The sequence below is a fragment of the Lepisosteus oculatus genome, chromosome 11, assembly GCF_040954835.1.
Source record: "Lepisosteus oculatus isolate fLepOcu1 chromosome 11, fLepOcu1.hap2, whole genome shotgun sequence".
NCBI lineage: Eukaryota > Metazoa > Chordata > Actinopteri > Semionotiformes > Lepisosteidae > Lepisosteus > Lepisosteus oculatus.
The window spans coordinates 10,150,055-10,164,063 of record NC_090706.1 but is presented as its reverse complement, the minus strand read 5'-3'; the positions used below and the strand labels follow the sequence as shown (position 1 = coordinate 10,164,063).

General features: G+C 41.9%; 1 protein-coding gene and 1 long non-coding RNA gene across 3 annotated transcripts; one reads left to right on the top strand and one right to left on the bottom strand.

Moving 5' to 3' along the window:
• Window positions 1-1,115: 1,115 nt before the first annotated feature.
• LOC138241792 (uncharacterized) lies at window positions 1,116-8,691 on the bottom strand. 2 transcript variants are annotated; one of them, XR_011191065.1, is made up of 3 exons: window positions 7,569-8,691; window positions 4,031-7,071; window positions 1,116-2,581 (listed from the first exon to the last, which is right to left on the bottom strand). It is a non-coding gene; the product is annotated as an uncharacterized lncRNA (long non-coding RNA). The 2 variants fall into 2 exon arrangements; XR_011191064.1 differs by having other exon boundaries at window positions 6,923-7,071.
• On the top strand, window positions 6,096-14,009 carry LOC102691083 (procathepsin L-like). The gene is made up of 7 exons (XM_069195563.1): window positions 6,096-6,195; window positions 8,954-9,096; window positions 9,828-10,019; window positions 10,938-11,129; window positions 12,169-12,334; window positions 12,846-12,951; window positions 13,612-14,009. The coding sequence occupies exons 1-7, from the start codon at window positions 6,096-6,098 to the stop codon at window positions 13,709-13,711; spliced, it is 999 nt and encodes a 332-aa protein (XP_069051664.1). The 3' UTR covers window positions 13,712-14,009.

Genomic DNA, 14,009 nt, shown 5'->3' with positions numbered 1-14,009 from the left:
TAAAAACAATTACAACCGCCAGGGGAGAGAGAGAACAGGGGAGGGATGTTGGTTTTGCATAAGGGGCGGGGCTATGGAAATTAGGTATGTTTGGGAATGTGTAGTTACATGTTCTGGCTGTTTGTGAATTATCGTTGTTGAGTATGGAGTGTTGAGGTATTGATTTTGTGTAATGCTTTATGTTGAAAATTGAGGTGGATTTTGTTTATGATAAACAGGATAAACTGGGATGGGAGGAAGGTTTTGTTTTGCATAAGGGGCGGGATTATGATAATTGGAGGAATTTGCGAGAGTAAAATAGTTTGATATATTTGATTTTGTATTGTGGTTGTTATCTATGTTTTTGGTTGGTATTATGTTTATATGGTTGTTTTTATTGGTTGGTTGTTATTATGGTTATTAATAATACAATCTATAGTTGAAATCTGAGCCTAAATAAAAAGAAAAAGCAAGTGATTAGGTTTATGAGCAATCTAATTACTTATTTGTTTAAAACGCTATATAAAATAAAGTTTATTATTAATTTGCTGGACAGAGCGGTGAACATTATTATGCATAAGACAAAGATAATGATCCTGATCAGTTTAGAAATCTGTGTACGCTGTAAGGTTTTTACTTCTTAAACTTTTAAAATACACGTTTTGAATAGAAAGAAATCTTCTTCCTGGTACAGTATGTATAGCAAACCAGCACGTCTTTTTTCTCCAATCAGAGGGGTGTCAGATGGTGTCAGCCAATCACCATTCTGAAGCCCTACCATAATCTCTGGTATGGGGAGACCCCAGAATTCTGTCCCATAGTTTAGACAGATGATAGATACTTTTATTGATCCCGTGAGGGAAATAAAGTAAATCATTTTCATTTTAGGAAATTATTAAACGCTCCGTTAAAAGCAAAGGAGATTGTCTGTTATAGTGGACATAAAAACAAGAGTTCGCTGGCATTATATCCTGGAAGACACAGACCGGCGCCAGACCGGTAAAATGCCTGATGAACTAGGGATTGGACAGTTTCCAAGTGCTTGTACAATCGATGGAAATGTTCAAATAAATGTGCAAAAGAAATAAACAAAATAATCATTTATTTCTTTATCATATTGGGTAGCTAATGTCCTCTCTTTGCTAGTTAGTGGCTGTGTTTCTGCGTTGGGTAGCAACTGGTGACTGTTCTCAGGCGGAAGATGTAAACAGCTTAATGTTCGTGTTAAATATTTTTTTTTTAATTAAAATTCATTCTATACAGCAATCGCATATTTGGGTACCGTTTCATAAAACTTTCATGCTTAAAATGTTTAGGGAGAAATGGAATACTGGTGTGTATTTTTTCTTTAAACTACCAAGACCAGCCATACACAGTACAGTTTACATACATACAGTAATGTTTATGTTCCTAAATTAATATCGTTTATGACCTTCAAATGCATTATGCTCCTCTTCTTTTTATACTCAGCTACTAAAATTTCCCTTTAGTGGTAAAATCCATATAAATATTCAAAACTAAGCGGATTAAAATGTGCACAGTAAAGACATTAAATGATTAAATCTTTGCACTACCAACCAATGCACCACGAGTGCCCCTGTCGGTCATTTTGGCCAGCCAATCACCTACCACGGTGCCCTCCGGTGCCCTGCGGTGGCTTGTGGGTAGGTTACTGTACCGCAGGTTTTTACCGCGCATTTTGAATGGCTGCATCTGTACAAACTAGTTTGTTGTTAACATTAGCTCTCACACTGTTAAGCCTTGCGTGTTCTCATCCCCCTAGATACATCAGCACAACCAGGAGTTTATAAATCTGCCCCTCCATCCTTCCTTCATCAGGGCTGGAGGAGTCCAGATCAGTCTCCTGTTCTCCAGTCTCACATGTTCACACTCACAACACACATTAGCACAGCAGCTGCTGGCTGAGCCAGAAGCATGATAATTAGCCCTCCACCCAGCTTCCATCAAGGCTAGAGGAATCCAGCTGAATCTCCTGTTCTCTGGTCTCACAACTACACACAGAACACATATGTTAACACAGCATCTGAGGCAGGAGCATCATAATCAGCCCTCCTCATCAAAACCATTAATTCCCTGCAGTTATGCACTGGCCAATGGCCTGTCACAGATACATTGAACACAAAATAGCCGAATCCACAATCAGCCATCTGAAAAGCTCTGCTGATGGGTACGAGTGAGCTGGTGAATGTGGGAACTGTGGTACATCTTCCTCTTGAATTTTAGGAGCTCTAATTGCAATGCAATTCCAGTGATCCGGTGCTCGGGGGGGTGGGGTGGCGATGGCAAATGAGTTCAGGCAGTCCAAAAGGGGAAATCTGGGGTGCAGTCCAAAGTCCAAAACAGGGGGATCCAACCAAGACGAAACAAACACAGTTACAATCCGGAACGGGATCCGGAACAGGGACAGGGAACCAGAAAGATAAAAACAGGATAACACAGCCAGGCGCTCCGAGCTCCAGTCTCAGATGGTCAGGACGCCGTGATGAAGCATATGCTGTCAGGTCTCTCCTGGACCCACGGGTAGCTGGGCTTCTGGGCGTCCATCTCCCAATCCAGAGCCAGGAATAGCGAGAGCGCCAGGCTTAAATAATGGGACACAAAACAGGTGGCAGGTGCACATTATTAACTAAAATACGAAAGAGTCGGGGAGCCCTTAAGAGGAGGGATCCCGATCGTGACAATACCAAAGGCTTAATGAGATCAACTTAACAACCTCCCCGAGCTGTTAAAGTGCAGCTGCCTTGAAGAGACACTGCGCCACCAGGACCTACTGTAGATATCCCACTCCTGTTTTAGAGTCTTTGAGGCCAAACTAAAAAACTGAAACTGGAGTCATGGAGTTTTGGGCAATGGGAATTTTCTGTATTGCAACACTGGCAATTCCAACAGAACCTCAGGCCATGAGCACAGAAATGTCAGGTATGAACCAGTCAGGGAAGGGTAAGATTTCATCTCAGAACCCTAGAATATATACAAACAAGCACCTTTTCACACCTTAGCTTAAACTGATTAAAGAACACATTGCATGTGATGTTTTGATTTGTTTTTGTTTCCGTACAATGGAATTTTTTAAATAGCATAACTTCAACTACCTATAGGGTGTAAAGCAACTTTAAACTATGCAACTAAACCTGAAAAGTCTGAAAAGTTTCCTTGTGAACTATTCCAGATTCTACTTTTTTCACAACCTGTGTTGCAAAACACTTTTACTTTAGCTGAAGCAACATTAAAAACCTTTCTTTTATCCATTATTTTCTTGGCATATTTGAGCAGTTTAGAGTTGCATCTTGTATTTTTAAACAAAGTTTGAGGTGCTTGTAAAGGATCTTGGCTTGATAAGAAATGTACAAACAGCTGGTCCTTTAATAAAGCCATTAAGATTTCGAAAATATATAGAGTACAGACACTTCTAGATATGGGTTTGCCTCCTAGCTAAATCTCTGAGCACCACTTTTACAAATTACAACCACTACCATTTTTCTATTCTGTCACAATCCTGAGACTGTTCTTTAGTTCAAAGATTCTAATCATTAGTTACTCTTTTTCTGTTTTGCAGTCTCCTGTTCTTTAAATATATTAACACCTTGCTAAGTATTTTTTAGAATTTCATTTATTATTAAATTATAATCTAATTGTTACCTTCTGTTAGATTTTCACTGTATTAAACAATTATAATAGTGGTTAAAGCAGGTAGCTGCCTCAGCACACATAGGCTGCAAAGGAACAAGTAAAGGTTTATTCAATGCTGAAAAGAGAGGAAAAGAAACACAACGTTTCAGCTGTGTTTCAGCCGAAACGTTGTGTTTCTTTTCTTCTCTTTTTAATTACAATAGTGTTCTCACTAGATATAGAGCCACGATCATAAACAGACACTAAATTGGGAATGACGTTAATAAGAAGACGATAAAAAAGGGACAGCAATACCTTTAACTGCTGAACAAAATAATGCAGCAGATAGCATATCATGTACTAATAACTTTACCACACTTGAAACTTTTAAAAGATCTGTATGATCTGCAATCACACTCACCTATGCTCCTTGAAAATACATTCACTCCAAATTAGACAATTCCTGAAATGCTTTACATAAAATCTAAAACACAGAGAAAATTGATTAAAATAAGCTTATTTCACTCACATTGAAAATGAAAAGGGTTGGGGAGAATTAAACAGGCTAGAGTTTACCACGTTATCGTAGTAGTGTGGTTGAATCGCAGACTAAGTAAGGAGTGTCACAATGGCGGCCTCTGGTGGTCACCTTTTCTCAATACACCTGCTGTCCACCCTATCCCGGGCGCAAGATACAGCCTACTGGTCGAAATTGTTGTTAAATTTAAAATCATCTCACCAGTATCATGGAGTAATGTAAATTAAATTCAGGATCAAAGCATTTATCCTCAACATCTTGTGAATGAACTAGATCCACTTTTCAATGTATAAATTAGTTTACAACAACCTCAACACACAGTTACATTCAATCCTCTCACAAGCCCTCTTTCTCCTGATTGAGCTAACATCAGCAATTGTGTGCAGCATAGCCCATTCTTGCTAAAATGAAATCTGTGAGACCAGCTGTAAGGGACTAAAGTCTACTGTTAAAATGCAGTGACTCTACATGAATCAACCTTCTTCTTAATCTTACTATTTCAATAAGTTTGAACTGTCCCCTGGAGAGATGGGTACTCATCACATGAACATCACATACAAAAGAAGAAGTTAACATTTCTAGACAAAAAGAACACAGAAAACAAAGTGAGTAAAACTCACTATGAGCACTCCACAGTATACAGCAATATACTGTTTTAGTGCTGAAGAGTTTTAAAGAATAAGTCTAAAAATCCTAATTCTTAAAGTGCTTGAACTGTTTTAAATGCCTGCAATGCATGCAGAAATGTGGGACTACAAGTACCTATCATTGCCCACCGCAACACTGCAGGAGAAAAAAGTTGACAAAACAGGCAGCTGGATTTTTCTTTAGTCAAGACAAACTTCTAATTTCCTCCCCTTATATTCCATTATTAAAACTTTGTCAGCAGGACAGAGCAAAGCACAGTGAGCTGTGTTTTGTTTCAGAAAGGTTTCTGTTACGTTCCACATTCCTGCTCCTACTCGTTTCTCTCATTGATTCAGTTTCATTATTTTCCGGTATCTTGTTAGTGTTTTGGCTTTATAAGCCTTCATAAGCCTAGGCTCAGCTTTGGAAGACGGACGTCCGAAGGCCCGCCTATCAGCAGGCCTGGAGTAGCCTGAGGCCATATGCCTTCACCCCGGAGTCCTGACCTACTGAGTCCGGGGCTCGGAGCGCCTGGTCCCGCTAAGGTTTTAGTTCTCTGTGTTCCTGGCCTTGGTCCCCCTTTCCAGGGATTTGAACTGTCTTCGTCCCGGATGGATCCCCCGGTTTATGGAATATGGACTGTGCCCTGACAACCCTTTTGGATCTCCCTGAACTTGGTTGCTTCTGTTTTTCCCCCGTGCACCGGGGGAAAAGCAGTCATTGTCACCGACAGTCACCGTCCCCTGTCTGCCAATTCGTCCCAACCCTGCTGTATCTTCCCCTGATGTCCTTCTCCAGACTCTTCCAGATTATACCGTCACGCATAGGGTCTTTAACAACGCATTTCACTCTGGAGTCTGACCCGGCTCCCATGAGCTTCTCTCAAACCTTTGGCTACACTACTGTCAAGGAACTTTCAAGAAATTAGTGGATGAGATACTTGGACCAAAAGCCTACTAACACCCAGTGCAGCTAACACAAGGGATGACTGGTCTTTCTAATTTTCTTATGTGACCAATTGAGGAAAAGGCAAGCAACATGCAAGAACTGGATCTCCTCAAAAAGAATCTGCAGACTCTTGTTTTTGTGAACCTCATTTCCCCATTCTTTCTGTCTTGGTGAAGGAATCTTTTAGAGTTTGTAATGTTCTTGTGACAGCCACCTGACACACAAGAGCTCTTCATAAAACACACCGGTTTCATTTTCATTCAGATGCTCATCAAAGAACTCAAGTGAGGAACGGTGAAGACAGCGCAGTGTTCAGCACATTAAAGAGAGGGAGAAATAACCACCTTCTTGTTTCTTACTTCGTCTTTTCAGGATGAAATTGATCATTCTGTCCGCTCTCTGCATTGGTGTGGTCCACTCAGCCAGCCTATTTCTTCAGGACTTTGAGTTCGAGAAGTGGAAACTTAAACATGGTAAGAAACTCATGGCAACCCGCACTCCTTGGTGATAAACCTCAGCAAGGAGACCATCTCACAGACTTCATGCCTAACACTCTTCTTTTCTCAGCCGAAGGGGACACAGTTCTGTCCATTGTAATGTCTCGTCTCAGGGCTACAGTATGTGTAAAAAAAAAGATTGGAATAATTTCTCTTAACAACATTGTGTCTTCTATCCTCTTCATTCAAATATTAGAGAGATTTTCCACTGTTGGTCGTGCGGTACTTTACTTTGTTCAACGTTTCCAAAAATCTTTGAAGTGAACACTCGAAACGTTTGCCTCCCAGAACAGTAAAAATAGATGCTTACAGACACCATGAGTAAATGTAGAATGCAGCTCCAATGATTCTTAGGTCAAAATGAGAAAGAAAGAATTGTAAATGAAAGAGCAAATCCAGTCTCTTGCACAGTAAGAGCATCAGGTTACCAAATGTGACGAATGTGGCCGAACAGAAGTTTGCTGCTCCTGTCACCTTTTATTTATGTGCCGTCAATTTGAAAAGCTTGATCCGTCTAATGGGGCCTTCAGCTTCTGCTCCTAAAATCCCACCCGGCTGTTTGCGAGTCACGTTTAACCTCATTGTCTCAACCGGGATCAGTTTCTGCGCTCTCCGTTTTTTAAAAGCTAAGGTCTTTATGTGAGCTGGTCGTTATTTCCCGAAGACGTTGCTTTTGTTACAAACCAGTTTTCCAGACACCCACCTTCTTCTATGCGTCATGTTCGGTAGAAGGTCGGGTTGTTGCTTTGCGTCATCCAAAAATTCAAACCTCAACATCCTGTCTTCCTTTCTCGGACTGACTGTATTGTTATGTTACGGGTTCCAGCGAACACAAACGTGGGATCGCCGTAACTGTAATAAAGAACATTAAAGAGGAGACGGCTAGTCTTAGTCCTTTCGTTATCTTCCTTTATTTAAACTCAGACTTTAGTATTGCGGACAAAATTAAATACCGTCTTCTAATACAACATCTTGTCTGTAACTAAAACAAAAGTTTACATATTTAACTGAGAATTAACAATAGTTGCGCCGCTACATAAAACGAAATTACACATATTTCTAGACAATATTAAGAAACTCGAACATCACACATAGTGAATACTATAGTGTAATAAACTCTGAGGATTTTACATGAATTAAATGTTATTTAGAGCGATAAACTGTAAGCAACCTGTAATAAAGAATATTAAGAGAGACGGTTGGTTTTAGTCCTTTCATTAATTTAAACTGAGCGCACGGCTACAGTACTCCCGGCTGAAAGCGTCCAATCCCACGCCGCGCCGCACCGAATGAAAGAACTGGATCTTCGGCATTATCGTACCCTGAATCAAACCTTCTCTACCACTTACATTAAAGAATGGGTAGTCGTGACGAAAGTTACTTATGTTGTTGCACTCCGTGATACTCCACCAGTCTATTTTCAAAAGGCTCTATATGACAAGGGTCTCTGTACACACGAGGCTGGAAGCTGGTGGTCCAGATATTATTTTGTCTTCACAGCAAGAACGCGCCTGCACCCAGATCCGAAAGAGCTTCGCCCGGCAGGGGCTGTGCCATTTGCCGTAACGTCATGCTAAGTCTTTGGTGTAAAAGGCTGTAACCCAGTCTTGGCTTCTTTCAGATTTTCATACACATTTCCAACGACGCTGTGATGGACTGCTGCTGTCCCGTTCAAGGTGACCCTGTCTTGCGTCTGTTGTTTTCAGAAACAGGCTCCAGCTGTCCCGAACTGGAAGAACATGTTATAAACCGGACGGATATTTCCAGGGGGCAAAATACTGTCTCTTCTGGTTTCAGTTTTTTCACCAGGCTTCTAGTTTCCAGACTTTTTTGGTTTTATTTTCAGATAAACACCTGGAACTTGCACACAGTATGTTTTGATTTCCAGGGAAGGTCCTACAGAACCTTATTTACACACAAACAATCGATCTTACTGCAGGTGTAAAGGGGAATAATACGGTTGGTGAAAATAAAGCAGGTAAAGGAAAGCATGCAGATGTGAAATAGAAACTGAATGAGACCGAAGTTAGATTGTACACACGTATCGCAGCAAACGAACACACACGATCCTCCTTTATGAAAGTGCAAAAAGAGAATGGCTTAAGCTCTTCTTTATTATTAACAATCTCTTTAGTGTCGCCAGCCTCTCCGTTTTACCGTTTTGTCGTTCACAAACAGAAAAAAAGACGTACTGCAATGTGGGCATTTTTTCAATGAAAAAAAATACAGTAAATGCTTTCATTTTTAAATGAAGCAACAGAACATCTAAACTTACGAATACACAGATTAATTTATAACTGAACTGAAAAACGAATTTACCAATCAAAGAACTGTAACGCATACGGCCGACATTGCAGGTTGTGGGAGCCGGCTTACCAGCGCGGTGACGTCACCGCCCTTCTCTGTGAATAGCAGGGACCGCAGCTGCCAGGCTGACGGGAGACTTCCCTTTAGCTCAGCCGGCTGGGTCCTTGATGAGTGACGCCGGAGTCCAAGGTTCGAGTTCCCAGCGGTGGGGGCCGACTTAAAGCAGCAGCGGCAGGGGCGCATGCCCACGTGAACCTAAGAGTGCTACAGTCCTATTATACTGGTGATGGTGACTTTCAGGTTTTTTTAACCATTCATAATACATCCGCTGAATATGAATCCTATTTTTCAGGCGGAAACACGGAATTTATGGACTTTCAGGAAACTTCAATGAGAAAGACTAGATTGTGTGCATTTCTGTTTGCAGGCAGGAACTACAGCTCCCCTGTTGAGGAGTCCCGGCGTAAAGAGACCTGGCTGTCCAACCTCAAGCTAGTGATCGAACACAACACGCTGGCCGACCTGGGCCTCAAGTCCTACAGGCTGGGGATGACTGCATTCGCAGACATGGTGATTCTCCCTGCGGTCTGAAAGTCATAGACTGATTCAGCTTTAGAAATCATCAACTCTCTAAGAAGATTCCTTTGCTTATGCACTTTGTCATATTCTGAACCTCATTTTCAAGCGAGGTTACCGATTTCAAGACAGTCCTGTCTCTCTGCAGTATGGTGTAAAAGAGCTGGTGGCAAGACCCAGATTATCACCCTGCAGCTCACAACTGGCAGCCCACTGAAGCTCAGCAGGCTTGCTCAGTACCTGGATGAGAGATCTCCTGGGAAAAATTAAGGTTGCTGCTGGAAGTGGTGATAGTGGGGCCATTAGGGGGCGCTCACCCTGCAGTCTGTGTGGTCCTAATGCCCCAGTATAGTGATGGGGACACTATACTCTAAAAAGGCAATGTCCTTTGGATGTAAAACTTAGGTCCTGCCTTTCTGTGGTCATTAAAAATCCTAGGGGGGAGTTGCCTGTGATTCATTTTTCTGCCCTTTCTTGTAACTCACATAGTTCAAGTAAAACGTTTAAAGACTGCAATAGGATGGTGTCTCAAATAATTAAAAAAAACAATAACCTGGAGAAACAATAACCTGGTGTATTTCTTCTCACTCTGGTGTAAATGAAAGCTTTATATCATAACAATTTGCTTTGCAACACATTATACATAGTAGAAAGCCTTGTTCGGAGAGGTTATGTGTTAACATGCAGTCGACTGGGCTGACAAGTCTCTCTATCGCCCCCCTCAGGACAATGAGGAGTACAAGCACATGATGTTCCAGGGCTGTCTGGGCCACTTCAACACCACCAAAGCCAAGAGTGGCTTCACCTTCCAGGCAAAGGACTCTAATGTGCTTGACAGTGTTGACTGGAGGACCATGGGATATGTCACTGGAGTCAAGAACCAGTTGAGCTGTGGTTCATGTTGGGCCTTCAGTGCGGTAAGACGTTCTAAAAACATGGAATTAACACTTAGCCTTTTCAGACAGACAGGTCTGATTGTAGTTGGTTATCACTACTGAGATTACTTGCAGTCAATTGACCAGCACCAATGGAAATTAAAGACCGGGTTTTACTTGTTTTCGTAAAAATTAGAATTAATATTTATTTTTGTTATCACACAAGGTTTGGAATACTTAGGGGTTTATCTCAGCTTTCCACCCACACTGGCGTGAGGATTAAATTGCCTCTTCTCCTTTGTTACAGTAACTTTAATGTGCTTATGGACAATTCTTCATGGAAACTGTAGCAGAGATCTGAAAAAAAAACCTCTTCATATTGTCAAAAAATGTGTCTCCCGGGATGAGATTTTAGCAGCCCAAAAGAAACATGGACATATTCAGGAGCAATGGTTAAAAAAACACCAGGCATTTCAGATTTTGCTAAATGGGTTCTGTACAATTACACTGAATGTTTTGCGAGGAAGAAACTGCTGACAGCCCACAAGAGCAGTGCATGATCAATAGCACAGCGATCAAGTACAATGGGAGCTGAGGTGGGTGTCACTGAAGAGCCATTAAGTCTCCGAATTCAGCATGTATTTCAGAAACAAGGCACCAGTGCACACAGCACATGGGTGTGTGACACCTGCTGTAGCTGAATCCTTGCCTCTCTTCATTCAAGAATCAGCTATGCGAGAATTTCTGATCAAACAGCTCCTGTTATTAACATTTAACTGGATGTCATGCACGCTGTGCTGTTATTTGGTGTTGAAAGATGACTTGTTTATTAATATAAACTGTCTGTTATTATAAACTGACCCAACTGATATGTTGCATGATGCTGATCTTTGTCTTAATATCACATGCTGGCTGAGAGGATGTCATCTGATCAAGTGTGTGTGTGTGTGTTGTCCACAGACAGGCTCTCTGGAAGGGCAGCACTTCCGGGCAACTGGGAAGCTGGTGTCTCTGAGCGAGCAACAGCTGGTCGACTGCTCTAGAGCCTTTGGGAACTACGGCTGTGGAGGAGGCCTGATGGACCAGGCCTTTCTTTACATTAAGGCAGCGGGAGGAATTGACACTGAAGACTTCTATCCTTACGAGGCCAGGGTGAGATCTCCTCATGATCAATCAATGAGCTTTATTCGGGATCAGGAGAGTGCTGTAATTTGTGGTTTGGATGGGGCACATTTCTGATAAGTTTGTCACAACAGGTTCACTTATCGTCACCCCCATAAAATGGCTTCTCAGTTTGGTGACGGCGGCTTCAGTTTGGACCCCACACAGGGCTGAAAGAATGGAATCTTCTCAGTTTTGAGTGGAGAAGTGCACAAGATTACCTTATTCAATTCTTAGAAACCCTCAAAGTCATTGACAAAGCCAAGCCACTGCACTTCTTCAGAATAGACAGTGACACATGAACCAAACAACACAAGTGGAAACCGAGGGGAAGAGTATTTAAAACAAGACAGCATGTACTTTTTTGCACAACGGGATGTCATGGGAGTAGGACAAGATACAACATCTCCTTAATAAAACAGTTGGTTGTGATTCTTATGTCATGTAACCACAAGCAAGTAAACTAGCCAGATGGGTTGAATATTACATAGAGGGTATTCTATATTCCATAGAGAGTGACAATAAAACACATCAATAGCATCTTTGGGGAGTGCCCAGAGAAAACCCAAGAGGAACATGCAGACTCCTCATAAACAGATGCCCCAGGCAGAATGCACCACAAGGAGTCTTGAACAGTGAGGCTGTAGTGCTGTTCTACCACTGTTCTGGCCTTAACAGACGCTACTGCAATAATTGTAAATAAGATCACAAACCTGTGATAACAGAGACTGGTTGTCTATATCTTGCGAGACAGAAATTAGGCTGTTTGTAAGGACGAAACTTACCCCAGGCTGCACCAGTCCATTCAGATGTGGGCTGTGTATTAGTGACCTTTGAAGGTACAGAAACCATTAATCCTATTGTCACGGCAACAGGATTTTACTCCAGTTATAAATAATAGGCCTGAGTAAACTTTAGGTTTTCTTAAACTTGACAATTAATGACTGATAAGATTTCTGTTCCTCTATACTTGGTAACCCACCATTTATTATCTATAGTGTGATAATTTTTCTCCACTTTCCATGTCCAGGACTCGACCTGCCGTTTCAGTCCCAACACCATCGGGTCCACGTGCTCTGGATACTTCGATGTCGTTCCCAGAGACGAGAGCACCCTCCAGAGTGCTGTGGCCATCATGGGGCCTGTGTCTGTGGGCATCGACGCAGGAAATCCTTCGTTTCAACTCTATAAGTCCGGTACTGTAGCAGCCCTCCCCTCCACCACAGGCGTGTGAGCTGTCCCAGGCTCTCAGCGTGATGCAGGCCCTGCGATCATCTCATCTCACCTCATTTTGTCACTGCTCACTCCTGGGGAGGCTCACGGTTGTAACAGGCAGAGCAGACCAGACTGCCCTTTCCCACAGCAACAGTCTCCAGCTCCTCAGGCCGGCTGAGAGATGGAATCCTCACCTGGGATCATGACCTTGTCATGGTGGAGAGGTCTGAGTGCCCCAGGGAGCCTAGGAGCTATGATGTCAGGAGCTTTGCACTCCTGGTAGGGTTGCCCTGCATCCTCCACAACAGACTTAAACATTAATAGGAATATTAATAAGTCTATTAACAGGAAGGAGATTTGCATTAGACTATGCTATCCACACTACAAATGTTGCTAGCTCATGTGCACCATTTAAAGTCTATTTAGAAACAAGACAATTTTTCATAATATAATCCTGCCTTCTTAACGAGAAGTGTCCCTGTCTCATTGCAGGCATCTATGATGAGCCTGGCTGCAGCTCCACTTCCCTGAATCATGGAGTGTTAGTAGTTGGCTATGGGACTGAGTCTACTAAAGATTACTGGATTGTGAAAAACAGGTGAGCCTAACGGTACTGGTATAACATTAATGCATGCTATGTGTGCTGGAAGAGGCTTTCTGTGCAGGAAGTACACTTTTTCTGGAAGGTTAGATACAGTACATGCAAGTTTGATGGACTAGAGTTTAGGTCTCTTGAACGACCTTGATCCTTTGAACTATCAATCAAACTTAACGTGTGCAAGGAGATCTTTTTTCACAACCATCCATAAAACTAAGATGACATTCACAGCTGTAGTTTATTCGAAAGATCAATACAGTCTTAAGATGACCAGATACATAATCAATAGTCAATACTACAAATCTAACACTATATGCAGTACCATCGATCCACAAATTGTGCCATACAATTCTACTGTACAATTGAATAAAAATGTTACTGAATGCCTTGACACAAAGGTTCCATCAACTCTTTTTAAAATAGAAAAATCACATTTCCTGTCAGTATCCTTCTCCATCTATTACTAACCACTCATTGTATAAATGAGCATTCTTATTTTCACATGACCCGACCTCAAGCTTCAAACAACGTGTTCCGAGTTACTGTTCAAAACTACTCCAAGGCACAGGAAAACAATATTTTCAGTAGTATAAGTCCCTGCTGTTGGTATATTTGGTGAGTCTAACTCCTTTTATGCATTTACTGCGCTGTGTGTTCCAGCTGGGGCGTCTCCTGGGGAGAAAACGGCTACATCAGGATGTCCCGAAATAAACACAACCAGTGTGGGATCGCTTCCTTAGCCAGCTACCCTCTTGTGTAGAGAGGAACGTCGGGAGCAGAATGTTTCCTGGGGTCTCGCACTCTTACAGGGCAATTACTGAGGATTACTCATGCAACCTCCTTTACTTTTACGTAATTGATTCTAAATGTCTTCTCTTATAAGCAGGCTGAATAATTAGCTGGTTAGCTGAGGGTTTATGCAAAAGTGTATCTTTCTGACCGGTATTTCTTTTCTTGTGCTTCGTGGAGACTAAGGTTATCAAAGATGTATTGTAAATCCAGGCATGTGTCAATGAGCACAGGGGCATCTATTCTTACTAATAAAACAGATACATTCA